This window comes from Octodon degus, unplaced genomic scaffold (genome assembly GCF_000260255.1).
Source record: "Octodon degus isolate 3935 unplaced genomic scaffold, OctDeg1.0 scaffold00113, whole genome shotgun sequence".
Classification (NCBI taxonomy): Eukaryota; Metazoa; Chordata; class Mammalia; order Rodentia; family Octodontidae; genus Octodon; species Octodon degus.
The window spans coordinates 549,018-564,150 of record NW_004524689.1 but is presented as its reverse complement, the minus strand read 5'-3'; the positions used below and the strand labels follow the sequence as shown (position 1 = coordinate 564,150).

General features: G+C 59.8%; 2 protein-coding genes across 3 annotated transcripts in view; one reads left to right on the top strand and one right to left on the bottom strand.

Moving 5' to 3' along the window:
* Positions 1-131: 131 nt before the first annotated feature.
* On the top strand, positions 132-4,246 carry Tmem240 (transmembrane protein 240). Its single transcript, XM_004639590.2, has 3 exons — positions 132-237; positions 3,670-3,878; positions 3,945-4,246. Exons 1-3 carry the CDS (start codon positions 146-148, stop codon positions 4,091-4,093), a joined length of 450 nt encoding a protein of 149 aa, XP_004639647.1. The 5' UTR covers positions 132-145; the 3' UTR covers positions 4,094-4,246.
* A 455-nt stretch (positions 4,247-4,701) lies between these two features.
* LOC101588658 (ATPase family AAA domain-containing protein 3) overlaps positions 4,702-15,133 on the bottom strand; it is a 16,297-nt gene continuing 5,865 nt past the window's right edge. The window contains exons 6-17 of one of the 2 annotated variants that reach the window (XR_002817714.1): positions 14,389-14,554; positions 14,090-14,159; positions 12,459-12,614; positions 12,115-12,171; positions 11,851-11,976; positions 11,630-11,754; positions 11,017-11,068; positions 10,567-10,637; positions 9,808-9,975; positions 8,806-8,914; positions 7,526-7,691; positions 5,100-5,184 (exon numbers count right to left, since the gene is read on the bottom strand). Coding sequence is in view for 1 of the 2 variants with exons in the window: in XM_004639684.2 (XP_004639741.1) it covers positions 5,026-5,184; positions 8,806-8,914; positions 9,808-9,975; positions 10,567-10,637; positions 11,017-11,068; positions 11,630-11,754; positions 11,851-11,976; positions 12,115-12,171; positions 12,459-12,614; positions 14,090-14,159; positions 14,389-14,554 (1,259 nt within the window). In the remaining variant the exon portion in view is untranslated. Of the gene's footprint in view, positions 5,185-7,525; positions 7,692-8,805; positions 8,915-9,807; positions 9,976-10,566; positions 10,638-11,016; positions 11,069-11,629; positions 11,755-11,850; positions 11,977-12,114; positions 12,172-12,458; positions 12,615-14,089; positions 14,160-14,388; positions 14,555-15,133 lie in introns of both variants that reach the window. The other variant, XM_004639684.2, reaches the window with a different exon arrangement.

Below are 15,133 nucleotides of genomic sequence, written 5' to 3'. Positions count from 1 at the left end.
CCGCGCCCCGTCCCCGCGCCTCGCGCTGCCCTCCCCGCGCCCGCGTCCCGCCCTCGGGCCCGCGCTCCCTCGCGATCCCGGCCCCTCCAGCCGGCCCACCTCTCCCCTGACCGGTCATGGGCTCTTCTAGGCCATCGCGTGCTTGATGGACATGAACGCGCTGCTGGACCGCTTCCACAACTACATCCTCCCGCACCTGCGGGGCGAGGACCGCGTCTGCCACTGCAACTGTGGCCGGTGAGTGCGCCCCGGCGCCGGGCTCGACACGCGTGATCACACAAGAGCGGCGGGCTGTGCGGCCTGGGCCGCAGGGCCGCGCTAGACCCGGGCGCCTGGAGCCAGGCGCTGGGGGAGGGGTGTCTGGGGACAGAGGCCTGCCGAGTCCGGAAGCCCCGTGACTTTCGAGGGGGGCCCTCCAGGTGGTGGCAGAGACTCCAGGTCCCAGGCCTGGAGGCCTGAGGTCGGCAGCGCAGGTGGTGGTCCCTGGAGGGCCCGGCCCGGCAGGGTCATGCCTGGGGCAACGGAATCTGTTGGGGCTTCCGTGCGTGCGTGGCCTCGCCGTCGCCCAGGTTGGGCAGGCACTGGTCGTGGGGCTGGGAGCACCTACCTGGAGGGTGCCTCGCAGGACCCTCAGTGTAGAGGAGGAACTGAGGCAGGAGTGGGGCTGGCTCGTTCAAGGTCACAGCGCACCCGCCACACCCACCAGCGATCTCCTGTCTCCCTGGCCATGCATGTCTGTACGTCCATGTACGAAATAAACATCTTCTCATGAGCCGCGCATGTGTGTACCGTCTGTGCATATACATGTGCAAACACACCCCACGCGCACACAGGCACGTGCTCATCCCACAGAGGCCCTCAGGCAGCATGAGCCCCACCGTGTGGTCTGCGTTGACTGTTGTCCTTGCTGGACAGTGGACGGAAGCTCTAGAGAACAGACTTGCCCAAGGTCACGCAGCTAAGCTAGGCTGGCTCCCATCCCCGCCCAGCACTGCCACTTCAGGCTGTGCGCACACGTGAGGGCCCAGGTGTGTAAGCTTCGGGGCAGCTGTGTGTCTCATGTCACATGCCTGGGTTACAGACACACGTGTTCCAGAACACAGGTGCTAGAGCAGGTGAGGCTGTGCGAGTCTCACCCTGGGCAGAGTGGGGGAGTCCCCTCCGAGGCCTTTCCGTCCCGGCCCAGGGTGGTTTGACCCTGGCTGATAGCCTGAGTCCCCTCCCCATCCTACGGGCACACTGGGCCCACACTCAGCGCATGAATGTGAGGCACGCACACATCACATGTGCAGCTGCTCTAATGTGACCAGTGTGGGTCTGACAGCAATTGCAGGCTCCCCTGGCAGGCGGAGGGAGCTTTTCAGAGCGTGTGTGTGCAGGCGTGTGTGCACCTCACATAGAACAGGCACCTGTGGAGTCAGGGCTCAGGTGAGGCCTGTGTGTGCAGGAACATGAGAGCAGCACGCGCTGCAGTGTTCCTGCATGTGTGTCTCCATGTATGTGCTTTGTACACATTTCTGCATACAGGGTTTCATCATACAAAGACTTGTATATTGACAGCATACATGTATGTGCAAGGACATGTATATGGGACAATATACAGTGGAGCGTGCAGGGGAATGTGTGGGAATGTCTCCATGTGGGTGCTCCGGCTGCATCACGGGGTTGCACGTGGGGTATCTGAATACACCACGTACACATGTTGCTACGACAGTCTACTCGTACCCACGCGTGCAGTGTGCACATGTGTGTGCCTTGTACGTGCCTACACGTGGAGTTGCATATAGATCTGGAAGACTGCGTGTCAGCGGCAGCATCCATGACTGTGCACACATACATGCACAGGACTCGACCTCAGAAAGGCCAGTGTGCAGGCCTGAGCATGTGCATCCATGTGTGACACACGCCATGCTCATGCCGGGAGCGTGTGCAGTGTATGGGTGTGGGCCTTGGGCCTGTGTCCACAGTATACATGCTGTGTCCTGTGCATGTGGCTGGCGTGTATACACAACATGCATAGGCCTCAGGTGGACATGTGGCATGTGTGGCATAGGTGGGACACGTGTGTCCCCATCAGACATGGGCACATAGTATATCCTACTTGTTTCTAGGAGAGCTGACCTCCTAGCCAGCCCCAGAGGCCAGACTTGGAGGTAAGAGGAGGCCAGGCTCAGGTGAAGAGCTTCAGTGACCAGGCCAGTGGAGGCGTGCACAGGTCATGACCTTTGACCTGGAAGTCCTGAGTAGGGAGCAGGTGGGGCTGGCCTCCAGCAGCCTGAGGTGCTCCCAGCTTCCACAGGGGTTTGGGCTCAGCAGCGCTCTGCCAGTGGGACCGCTAATGCGTTGGGAAGCCCTTCTTCTCCTGGGGCTGGTATAGCCATAGATGACCAGTAGATGAGCTGGGTGGGGATGCAGGCCTGTGAGGGGCTGGGGGCTGCAAGTTCAAGGAGCATGGTCTTGAGAACCAACAAAGAATATGTACTATTTTTTTCTGCCCTAATGGTGGCTAATGGCTATTGAACTTAGGACGGGTAAGTAGCAACTACCTGGTGTCAGTCGTGGTTACTCTATGGCCAAGGCTGGCAGCCAAAGCCATGTTCACCAAGCCTGCCACACTGCACAAGCCCTGGGGAGGGCAGAGAGCCAATGCTGGGCAACCCCTTCCCTGCCCTGCTGGCTTTGACTGGGCCACAAGGACCCCAGGATGGCACCAAGTCAGCACCAAGGGTCCAGTTGGGGTTTCCTGGGGGGCACGGTCTCTCTGAGTGGGGGCGTAGGTGCCACTGCAGCTCACTGCACACGGAAGAGGCAGCAGGTTTGGGGAGGAGAGCTATTTTCAGCACGCGTTCAGTATGTCTGTGGATCCCACGTGCAGACAGACAGCGTTAGCTTGGAGCGGGCGTGGGGCAGCGAGGAGGAGCCGCATGGCAGGAGAATGCCACACACCCTGGCCCTGCTGCTGGGGAGAAGCGTCATGGCTGGGCCTTGACCTGCAGGCACCCAGAGCGGGCAGCCCAGGCTCCTCTCAGGAGATGCCTGCCTGCTGCCCTCGTGGAGGGAGCTGGAAGCACTGGAGGCCAACAGGCTGAGCACACTGGTGATCTGAGCCAGGGTGCGGAGGCAGAGGCCAGCAGAGGCCTTGGGTAATCAGAGCCAGGTGATACTTGGACCAAGGAGGGCCCAGGACCTGTTCAGCGCTGAGTAAGGAGCAGGTGGGGCTGGCCTCACCCTACTCTGAGCTGCCTGAGGCTTTCCCAGCTTCCACAGGGATTTGGGCTCCCTGGAGTAGCCCTGTGTTGGGACAGCCTGGGGCCTGGCCTGGGGACCCCTCTGCAGCGCTCTGTTGATGGGACCACTCATGTGTTGGGAAGCCCTTTTCCTGGGGCAGGGTGCACATGGTCCATCCTCACTCAGCCCAGGTGGGGATGGAAACAAGCCTCCGACGCGACAGTGGGGCCGGCAGGGGTCACAAGTGGACCCAGGCGACTCTGCACAATGGGACAGCAAGTGGTGGGGAGCTGAGGAGCAAGTGGGGGCTGGGCAGGGCTGGCAGCCTGGGCGTTGATGAACTGCGGTGCTCCGTGCCAGCGGCACCCAGGCGCCCTGCCCTGGGTGCCCTGCGGATGCCCCAAGGTGGGCAGAGGTGCCAGCCCACCCTGCCGCCCGCAGGCACCACATCCACTACGTGATCCCGTACGACGGGGACCAGTCTGTGGTGGACGCCTCCGAGAACTACTTTGTGACGGACAGTGTGACCAAGCAGGAGATCGACCTCATGCTGGGACTGCTGCTGGGTTTCTGCATCAGCTGGTTCCTGGTGTGGATGGATGGCGTCCTGCACTGCGCCGTGCGCGCCTGGAGGGCCGGCCGGCGCTACGGTGAGTGCCGCACCCGCCGCGGGGACGCCGCACCCTCCGGCGCCTGACCGCCCTGTCCCCCCGCAGATGGCTCGTGGACCTGGCTGCCCAAGTTGTGCAGCCTGCGGGAGCTGGGCCGGCGGCCCCACAGGCCCTTCGAGGAGCCCGCGGGGAACATGGTGCACGTGAAGCAGAAACTCTACCACAACGGCCACCCCAGCCCACGGCACCTGTGAACCGTGCCCAGGACTCTCGGGCTGCCGTGTGGAGGACAAGGGACCTCGCGGACGCCCGCGGGCAGAACGGGACTGCGGCCTCGGGCCCAGGGTGTCCCGGGCTGGGGCTGGCCGGGCGCCTGGGCTGCCGGGCTCGTCCAGCAGAAGGTGCTGTCTCCTCTTCTTTTTATAAAAGGGGTCGGGTGGGGGCTGGGGTGGGGACGCTGCCGGTCTTGGGGCAGGAGCCCGGCTCCCCAGCCCTGGAGGTGCTGGGGGCCACCTGTCGGGCCCTTGGGGGACAGGCCAGGGTGGGGCTGCGCCTGCCTGAGGCCACATCTGATTGAAGGCTGCTGTCTGTTTCCTGTGAAGTGTTGTCTGTCCGTCTGTCCCTCGTCTGGGGGGAGGCGCGGCCGCCGTCTGCACACGGGAGCATGTGCATGGGGCGTGTGCGGCTGGGGGGCATGGAGGGGGCCTACGGAAGCATCGCGGCACGTCCTCGCTGTGAAGCCCACCCTGCCGGCCAGTAAATTCTCCAGAAAGCTCCAGCCTCTGCCTCTTCAGTCCCCTCTGACCAAACGGCTGACAACCCATTCCACCCCCTTCCTTCAGCCTTGAGACTTGGGCAAGGGGTCAATCAAAGAGTTTTATTGGGTTTTGGATTAAAAGACCCAGCTGCAGCTCCAGGTGGGCAGCAGGTCCTTGAGCAGCTGGCACCACTGCCCACAGCCAGATCCACTGTGTGGTGTGGGCCCGGTCATTGGCACAAGTGTGTGTTCAGCTGGACCAGGCAGGCAGCTTGGGGGCCCTGCCCCAGGGCACAGCCTCAACACTGCCTCCTCCCTGCTCGGACAAGTTGGGGGGACCACTGTTCCTCCCAAGTGGCCCCCGCAGAGGAAGGCACGGGGGACCCCTGCCATGCTGCTGCCCACAGATTTTGCAGGATGGGGGGCCGGTCAAGTGCCAGAGCCTGGTGGGATCCCTGCAGATGCAGGGTGGGGTCCCTCCACCTTCAGCCACTGCATCTTCTGTCGGTGCTGCAGGACAGCATCCTGGACACGTGTGTCCATCATGGCCTCCGTGAGGATGCCATCCTCAGAGGCGTACGCCATGGCCTGGAAGGAGAGGGAGTTGAGGCTGGGCTTCCTGCCCAGCACACATGGGCAGCCGGGCAACTCCAGGGGCAGGAGGGCACTGGCCACATGGCAAGTCTGTGCCCAGGCGCCACTGAGCTTCTGCTGCTCAGACCAGAGTTAGCTACAGTCAGGGTGCCATCTCCAAGATGCCCAGTGCCACTCTGGCCCTGCCTTGGGCTTCCTCAGCACTCAGAATCTGCCCACCAATACCTGTGTAGGTCAGGTGACTTGTGGATGCAGGGAGGACTACAGGCCCTGGGCAGGGGAGGGGGTGGCCCAGAGATCGCACAGGGCAGCCTCTGTGACAGCCACCCCATCACCGTCTACAGTGAGGACTATGTGTGCCAACCCCTGTGAGCAGGGGCCCAGAAGGCAGTGTCCACTACCTGGCTCCAGCACTGGGGCATGGACCCAACACTGTGGCCAATAGCAGCCCAGGGAGAAGCTGGGCACAGGGCTGGAGGTGGCCAGGGTGGCAGTGGCAGGTTATCCTGGACAGCAGCTGAATAAGGCCAGCAGGAGATAGCCTCCCGGTGACAGGACACCTCTGTGAGACACACACACCTGTGACTGGGCAGGGCTTGGAAGTACCTGTGCCCTCCGCACCAGCCTAGCCACTTTGTGTTGTCTTTTTGAGACAGGGTCTCGATATGCAGTTCAGATTGACCTTGAGTTCACTTTGTAGCCCAGGCTGGTCTGGAACGTAAAACAATCCTCCTGCCTCAGCCTCCTCAGGGCTGGGACTATAGGTGTGTGCCACCACACTGGGCTGCCATTTTTTGCTTGAATCTAAATTTAAAAATTAAGGTTCGTAGGGCTGGGAGATAGCTCAGTAGAATAAGTGCTTGCCTGGCAAGCACAGGGTCTTGAGTTCAATCCCCAGTACTGCCAAAAAAAAAAAAATGCTTATTTGGGCTGGTGAGATGGCTCAGTGGTCTAAAGCACCTACTTAGAACAGAACAAGCTTAGCAAAGCACAGGGACCGCGGTTCAATCCCCCAGCACCACATGCCAGCCAGCCCCGCCCCCTGGTGGGCTGAGCTGGACACACACACACACTAATAAATAAATAAATAAATAAATAAATAAATAAATAAATAAAATTTAAAAAAAATTAAGGTTTGCGCTTGTCTGGCAAGCACAGAGGCCTGAGTTCAATTCCCAGTTCCACCAAAAAAAAAAAAAAAGGTTCACTGAGGTTACACACCTGTAACCCCAGCACTTGGGAGGCTGAGGCAGAAGGATCACAAGTTTGAGGCCAGCCCATGCTAGAGTGTGCTCAAGGGCAATCTGAACACAGCTCAAAACACATTAAAATAAATGTCAGCCCAGAGCCTGACACTTCTATAACTGATGAGTTTCAGGCAGAATTAGCACAATCCTCAAACTCTTCCCAAGAGCCAAAGACGAAGATACTCCCTAACTCATTCCACCTGGTGCCAAAGATGCCCCAAGAAACCAGAGATCAGCAGCCCTTACACCAGCTGCAAAGCGAGCAGCCATACAGGGCGGCAAGGACCTGCATGTGCACCAGCGAAGCAGGCCAGTGACCAGGGGAGGCTGCGGATGAAACTACAGCTTTTCTTGCTGGGACAGAATGGGAGGGAGCTACCTGGGTGACGCCAGGGCTGTGGGCCACACCCCTCCCAGGTCAGCTGCCAGCCAGGGAGCTGCTCTGCCACAGCACAGCCCAGGCCCACACCTTGCCAAGAGCTCAGCGAGAGGTGGAAAAGGAACAGCACGAGAACTGCTCTCAGAGGCAGGGTGTGCACGCATGAACTGCTGGGCCAGCCAAGTATCATGGGGCACGCCTGTAATCCAAGCACTCAGGAGGTTCAGGTGGAAGGCTGCCCCACGTTCGAGGCTGGAATGGGCTGCACAGGGTGTACAAGGCCAGCCTGGATTATACAGCGCGACCCCGTCTCAACAAAAGCATCCTGACTCCATGTTCGAAGATCCAGACACCGAGCTGACACGTGCAACATGTGCCCTATAGCATGTGCAAGGCCCTGAGTTCGAACCCCAGCACCACAGAATAAACAAGCTCGTGAGGCTGGGCAGGATGAGCTGGTAGTCCGTCCTGTAATCTCAGTACTTGGAAGGCTGAAGCAAGACCACAAGTCGGAGTCCTATCCAGTCAATTTAGCAAGACAGTGTCTCAGAGTTTAAAGAAAAAACAGGATGGAAATGTAGCTCAGCACAGTGTCCTTGGGTTCCATCCCCAATACCGGGGCAAAGAAAAAGCTGTGTGGAAGGGCGCACACCCATAATCCCAGCTATTCAGGAGGCTGAAACAGAAGAATCACAAGTTCGAGGCCCACCTGAGCAACTTAGCAAGACCCAGCCTATCTCAACAGAGAATAAAAGGACTGAAGATGCAGCACAGCAACTTGGCCAGGAGAAGAGGCTGAGGGTGAGGTGGGGTGTGCAGGGCGAGCGTGAGTGTGGGGTAGACGAGCCTCCCCTGCGAGATGCAGGTCAAAGCACCTGGAACCACAGACAGGAGGGTGCTGGCCGGCAGAGCTGCGTGTGGGGCGGGCTGGTCAACAGCACAGCTGCTGGGCCGTGCAGCCCTGCACTCCCACCTGGACACAGACAGGCTGCCGGGGTGGCAGCTGCCACCCACCTGGGGGCAGGAAGGGTACTGTGCTCTAACCCTTGGGGCCAGAGCACAGATCAAAGCAGGACTGGCTGTCACTGGGGAGAGGGCACAGCCCCAGCTCTGTGGCAGTGGCTGCATGACTGTGGGCCGGACTCCTAGCACACTGAAGCCCCACACCTCAGAAGTGTCCCCAGTCAGGGACTTCAGCAGCAGTGACACCCAGAGCCGGGGAGGTGGCTCAGTAGAATAAGAATGAGCGCTTGCCTGGCAAGCGCAAGGGCCTGAGTTCAATCCCTGGTTCCAGAAAAAAAAAAAAGACACCCAGATGTGGGAGTCCCACCCAAGAGCATGCCTTAAGATCCAAGCCTGGAAGGAGAATCCCACACCAGCCAGGTACTTTCAGTGCTGTGAGAAGCCATGTACAATCTGTCATGCTCCTTGCTCTCTGCACTGTCCCTTGCGGACACAGCAGAGTCCTCAGCTGGCACCGAGGACGGGGCTGATGGCAGCTCATGCAGGCCGAGCTGTGCACACTCCTGGCCCGCAGCATTCAAACCCAAGTAGTCACCCAGTCAAGTCCCACTCTGGTAGGCTCTGTTCAGTCTCTGTGGCTAAGCCACAGCAAGCCACACTCAAGGGTGTGGTCACAGACCCCACCTCACAAAAACGAAGCCTGCCAGAACACCTAGGCCTCCTTCAGGCCAGCTCCTGTCCTGGGTGCTTTGGAGGAAAAGCAGGTTTGGGGAACAAGAGGCCGGCCTGGCCTTCCGCCTTAGCACGCTGAGGGTTAGGTGGCCTCACCTATCCAGGGACACAGACACCCAGGCCATCAGTGCTACAGTGCGCTCCCACACGGCTGGGCGACGGCTCCCAAAGAGCAGAGCACATGCCCTCGGCAACTGGCACACGCTCACGGGGCCCACAGCCTCTGGGATCGGGACCAGGACAGGCAGGGCGCCCAACTCCCTTACCTGGCCCTGTGACAGGCCTTGGACTCACCTGCCACGCCACAGCCAGCTGGGCAATCTCACGGCCTGACATGCCCTCTGTTAGCTGGGCAACCTCGGAGCACTTCTTCCCATAGTCAAATTCAGCCAGCTTCAGACGCCTGCCAGAAGAACTCCAAGTGGTGCAGGCCAGACGACAAGCAGGAGGGCTGCAGCCATGCTGGGACCTGACAGCCCCAAACCACTGCCCGCACCCACTCCCGTCCTGGAGCCTGTTACCCAGCCCGCACCTGCACACCTAGCAGCTGCCCACAGTTAAGGGCTTAGCCTTTGATCAGAGCCACCTACTTAGGCAAGAGCTCCATACAAGAGAAAAACAGGGATGGAGGGCAAGGGCCACAGGGCCCTGGTTTCCAACAGTGACGCTGACAAGGGCCACTCCACTTGGGAAGTGAGGAATGAGAGCCAAGAGCAGCCATGGCCTCTTCAGGACAGAGGAGGTGACAGAAGCAGGTGTGGTGACACATGCCCGTCATCCCAGCACTCTGGAAGGCTGCGACAGGAGGATCATAAGTTGGAGCTCAGTCAGGCAACTTAGTGATTCAGTGAGACCCTGTCTCAAAGTATGAAATTAAGAGAGCTGAGAATATAGCCTAGAGCAAAGGCCCTGGGCTGGAGCCGGGGCAGTGGTGGAGAGAGGAAGGACGAGGCACAGTGCCGCAGCAGGAGGGATGCAGGTCAGGACACAGGACACAGGACAGCACAGGGCTGGGCCTGGGGACGTGCACAGCAGCAGCCTCTGATGCCGAAGGTGCTCAGAGGCCTTGGATCTGCACTTGGCCCATCACCCTGCAGGGCCCGGGCCCCCCAGGTTCCTGGGTGGCACAGGGCCCACACACTGGGCAGCAGTGGACAGTAGGGTTAGCTGTCACCTCCAAGGCTGGCACAGGGCCTGAGAACTTCAAGGAAGGTTAGGACTCGTGGTGGACAGATAGGCAGGGCAAAGGATAGGAGTGTGTGACATGGGGGGAGGCATACAGGCCCCAACACTTACTGCTTGCCTTCCGTGGCTGGCTTAAGAACATACTTGTCAAAATACATTCTCACCAGGCGCTCACGCTCCTCCCGCCGCGGCAGGGCAAAGCAGACCATCTCGTCGATGCGGTCATTGATGGCCCAGTCGAACTGCTCGGGCTGGTTACTGGCTAGCACCAGCATGAACCTGCACAGACAGGCACTGCTGTGGCCCAGCTGCAGGGCCCCTACCTCCAAAGCCCTCGGAGATGCTAGTACAATTTGGTGCCTTCTCGTGTGGTGCTGGGGACGGAATGTGGGCTTCACATGTGTTGGGCGAATGCCCTGCACTAAGCCACTCCCCCCAGCCCTCAGCAGCCTGTTCTTCAAGACAGGGTCTCCCACTTCCCCCACTACCTTCACACCTGAGTTCTCCTGCCTCAGCCTCCCAAGTGCTAGGATTAGTGTTGCCACCATGCCCAGCTACAGTGGCAGCTTTTTAGGCTAGAAAGCTGCAGGCCCTTAAGGCAATGTGCAGGCCCGCTCTGCCAGCCCCTCTGTATGCTCAACACTACTCAGGGCCCTAAATTCTGCTCTGGCTCCAAGCTTTCTTCCTCCACTGAGCAGCACCCCAGCCCAGATGCTAGTGTTGTGGGCAGATGGCCACCAGCTGGTCACAGTCGGCAGTGTTAGCGTGGCCTGTGGGAGCTACACCTTGCAGTGTGGGCAACAGGGCCCTCCTTGGGGAGGCCTGGGGCAGGGACAGCCCCAGGGTGCCCGGGAGCAGTGAGTCCCTCACTTGCTGCTGTGCTGGCCCGTTCTGTGAAGAAAGGCGTTCAGAGTCGCTCTGAGATCTTCGCTTATCTTCTCCTGTGGGAGAAGCCCAATGTCAGCCCCCAGGGGAAATGGCCTGGGAGTCAGAGGCAGGGCAGGTGCAGGGGCCTGACTGGAGCTGCAAGCTGGCTCAGCCACGCAGGGCACACGAGCACGAGGGGCGCTCCCAGGGCACCAACAAAACCCACAGCAAGGGCCAGGGAGCTGGCTTGGTAGAATAAGTGCTTCCTGGCAAGCGCAAGGGCCTGAGTTCAATCCCTGGTTCCGCAAAAAAACAAAAACAACAACAAAAAAAAAACCAAAAATGCAAAACCCAAAGCAAGAGACAGCCAGGCAGCAGCCTTAGCCAGGCCTGCCCTGCGGGGAGGCCAGCCCACACCTTGTGCCCTACAAGAAATGGGCTTTAGGCACTCACGGTTGCACGCTTCCTGAGGAAGGCATCAGCTTCATCCACAAAGAGCAGGAGGCTGTTAACAAGGGGCCAGTGACGGACACTGAGCACCACCGGGGCTCTGGATGCTCTGGGAGCTGCCCAGAAGCCAGGGTGGTACCTGGCGAGAAGCCAGCATGCAGGCCCAAGAGAAGGCACCAGCCTGGCCTCTGGCCCAGCTCGGCTCTACCTTGGGCCACCCCAAGGGCATTCAGGGTCACAACAGGGGTCAGGGTCACCTAATCTCCAGGGCAAAGGCTGAGGGGAGGTACCAACCAAGAATGAGGCAATGTACGGGCTCTCTAAGATCACGTGACTAGGCTGACCATGCCATGCTCACGGGTTGTGGAGATGAACCTCAGGGCCACAGCTCCCCAGGTAAGTTCAGCAGAAGCCTGAGCATGCACATGTGCACACACGCACACAGTGGGAGGGACAGACATCAAGTAGGGCCCAGCCCAGCCTGCTCTGGCAAGAACGCCACAGCTGCCCTCACAGAGGAGACCCCTTGGTCCCAGCATCAGCCTAGGTGTCCTCAGATGCCAGAGGCCGTGCAGCCTGGAGGGGGATGGCAGAGCCTGGGGGCTTGGGGGCTCACCCTCGCCGGCTAGTGTTGGCCCAGTCGAAGACCTTGTGCATGGCCGTCACACCCTCCCGCCCCATGGGGGCCACGTCCCCGCCGGTCATGATGGCATAGTCCATGCCCGAGTGCAGCGCCAATTTCTAGGTAGGGAGGGCAGCAATGTCCCCACTCACCCTGCACAGCCCTCCCACTCCCAACACCCACCGCCCCTCACCACAGCACAGGCTGGCCCTCACCTTGGCGAATAACGTCTTGCCAGTGCCCGGTGGCCCATACATCAGAACGTTCCTGTACAGGCTCTTGTTCTTCTTGGTGTTCCTTGTTGCTATGGCAATATCCCGCACCCGCGCCTCCAGACTGGGCTGCCAGGGAAGGCGGGTTGCGGACAAGCTCGGGGCGCAGCTCACCCGAGAGCCTGGACTGGGTTTCTGGTGCCAAAGCCCCCAACTAACATCTGGGTGCCTACTACCCCCGCCTCCACCACACCACCCCAGACTTACGCTGAGAACAACTCCTTCCAGTGCGTCCTGCGGTCTGCTGAGCAGCCGCCTGCTGACCTGTGGGGCACGAGTGGGGTCGGCTGGGCACACAAGCAAGGGGCCTGCTGCCCCCGACTCAGGACATGGGGGCATGAAGGCTAGGAGGCAGGCCCACTGGGAGATGGGCCTCTGAGTAGGGCTTTCCTGCCTGGGCAGCCCATGTAGGTAGCAGGCTATGGGGGTGAGAGGTGGGCAAGCCCCAACCAGCAGGAGGAAGGGACGGGTGGTGGCGGTAGGGCAGGAAAGGAGGCTGTGTGCTCCTCCGTGGGTAGGAAGGCCCGAGGGGATGCCAATGGCCAGAGTACCTGGACAGGGTGCCTCAGCGCCTCCAGCACCGAGATTCGTGAGGTCTCCCGCACCAGCGATGGGGTCCCCAGCCGGGCCTCGATGTACCGCCCAGCAACCGCAGTGGCATTCTTGGCAGAGTAAACCCCAACAGCTAACAGTGTCAGCCCCGCTACCTGCAGCAGACAGGAGGGCCAGTGAGTGGTATACACCACCCTCAGCCTCAGGAACCCACTGGACCCAGGACGAGTCCTCAGCATGGCAGCACCTGTTCTGGGGCACCAGGGCAGGGAGCATTGGCTCAGCACTCTGCAGCCCCCTGGGGGCTGGAGACCCGTAGGCCACACCTGCTGGCCTTCCTGCCCGGAGGTATTAAACTTTATCCCCAGAAAAAATGGCTGACTCCTTTGAACAGCAATCAACCAGCACACCAAGCATTCCCTAATGGCATGCCGGTAAGGAAGCACCTGCAGCGCTGGCTACGATGCGGGATGGACAGCACTTGCCTGGTCAGCAAGGCTTGGGTTCACCCTACACCACCACAAATAACAATGGTAATAATGAAGAGGAAGTGGAGGAGGAGGAGGGGGAAAGAAGATACGGCTGGGCGTGATGGTGCATGCGTGTAATCTCTGCATTCTGGGGGCTGATACAGAATGATTACAAGTTCTAGCCCAGCCTGGGAAACTGAGCAACTCTGGAAGATCGTGTGTCAAAAAAGAAACCAAAGGGCTAGGATGTAGCTCAGTATTTCAATTCCCAGTATCAAAAAAAAAAAAAAAAAAGCATCGCCACAAATTCAAGGCCAGCCCTGAACTGCATACACAGCGAAACCTTATCTCAAAAAACCAAAAGTGAAACAAAAGAAAAATGGGGGAAAGGCAGGGCATGTTCTCACTGGTACTGGCAGCAGCCGCCTCGTGAGAACCCAGCCACAACTGTGAGGCTGCTGGCCGCTCTCGGCCCAGGGCCAGCGGGTCCTGACCATGGCTGAGTGATACAGTGCTCCCTGGCAGGCCTTCCTGTCCCAAGTTGCTGGGCAGCCATGGCAGAAGGTCCTGGCCACCTCCTGTGATGCTGGATATGCCCCCTCCTCGCCTGTCCTCTGGCTGCTGTCCTGAAGCTTTCAGTGCAGGCTGCTGAGGTAGCCCAGGCACAGCCATGGCTCACAAGAGGTGGCCAGCCGGACCCAGGTGATTCCAGCCAAGCCGGTCTCACCATAAAGGAAGGACTGGAGCACAGCAGGCCCCTGTGTGAACTCTGCACACTTGGCCAGTTCCCTTGTGCTTCTGTGCCTTGAGGTCACAGAGCCATGACAGCAACAGGCAACTGGGCCTCTGACACTAGCACAGTAAGCTACATAAACCTCAATGTTAGAAGCTACTGGGGGGCTGGGGAGATGGCTCAGTAGAATAAGCGCTTCCCTGGCAAGCACAAGGGCCTGAGTTCAATCCCCAGTGGGACAGAGAACAGGCTCTGACGCGGGACTGTGCCAGACTCTCAAGTGCCTCGTGCACAGCTGAGGGACATGAGGCACAGAAGGGGCAGCTGAGGCAGGGCAGCATTCACAGCACCTTAAGGAGCAGCAGGGCACAGCATGGAGGTGCAGCAGGGAGGCCCCAGGCTATGCCCAAGAATATAAGGTACATACCGTGGCTGTCACTTTGTCCCAGTCAGTCACAAAGGCACGAAACCCTTCACCGAACAGGGTGCCAGCTGTCCTACAGGGGGCAGAGACACAGGACTGAGGGACTGAGCACACACTTGAGTGTCGAGGATGACCCTAGTGGTTCAACAGTCAGCATACTTTGTGTGCTGGACCTGCTGAGCCTGGCAGTGGTCCCAGTGCTGGCTCAGAGCCGCCTGGCGCAGGCCAGCTGGGGCGTCCAATACCCTACGGTACCAGGCCCTGCAGGGCAAGCGGCAGGCCCGGGGCCTGCCTGGTCTCACCTGATGGACTCTAGGATGGTCTGGCGGTGCTCTGCAGCCTTCAGGCGGATCTGCTCACGGATGATGTCTGCATTTTCTCTCTCCGCCTTGGCCCGCGCCCGAGCCTCGGCCTCCACACGCAACATCTCGTTCTTGTGCCGCAACTCCATCTCCCGCTCCACAGTGGCTGCCCAGGAGGCAGCAGGGATGCAGTTTAGTTGGGGCCGCACTGGCCTCAACCCACACTGCGGTCCCTTGCCCAAAGGCCACAGACTGCGCAGGGTCCCCATAAGCAGAGTATACCCTGGAAGGCTGCAATGTGCAGGGGTCCCAGCCCTGGACCTAGGCAACCCTTCTCAGGATTGTGGCTCATGGGGAGGGGTGCTGGGGACTGAACCCTGAGCTTACGCATGTGCAGCACGGGTTCCTACCCGAGCCTCATCTGCAGCCAGCAGTCTTTCAGGATGGTGCACTCCCTCCCCTCATCCCCACCCCCGTACTGGGGATCGAATTCAGCAGCTTATGCTTGCCAGGCAAGCACTTATGCCGCTGAGCTGTCTCCCCAGCCCTGCATGATGTTTAAAGAATCAAAAGACTTATAAAATTGCAATAGACACATGTTCACTTGAGGTTTTTTTTTTGGTTCCTCGAATGCCTTCAGGGCACTTTTGGCCAGCGGGAGAGGTGTGAGGTTCGAACTCCAGCAACCTGAGGCTGACAGCTTTGTGGAAGCAGCCACTTAAAGGCCTGAGCTAGGGCCAGGCCC

What these genes read in the sequence shown, in the direction of transcription:
- Tmem240 (XM_004639590.2), top strand. Translation starts at nt 146, where the DNA reads ATGGACATGAACGCGCTGCTGGACCGCTTCCACAACTACATCCTCCCG. An exon ending in TGCCACTGCAACTGTGGCCG is followed by an intron (nt 238 to 3,669) that starts GTGAGTGCGCCC and finishes TGCCGCCCGCAG; the next exon opens with GCACCACATCCACTACGTGA. An exon ending in GAGGGCCGGCCGGCGCTACG is followed by an intron (nt 3,879 to 3,944) that starts GTGAGTGCCGCA and finishes GTCCCCCCGCAG; the next exon opens with ATGGCTCGTGGACCTGGCTG.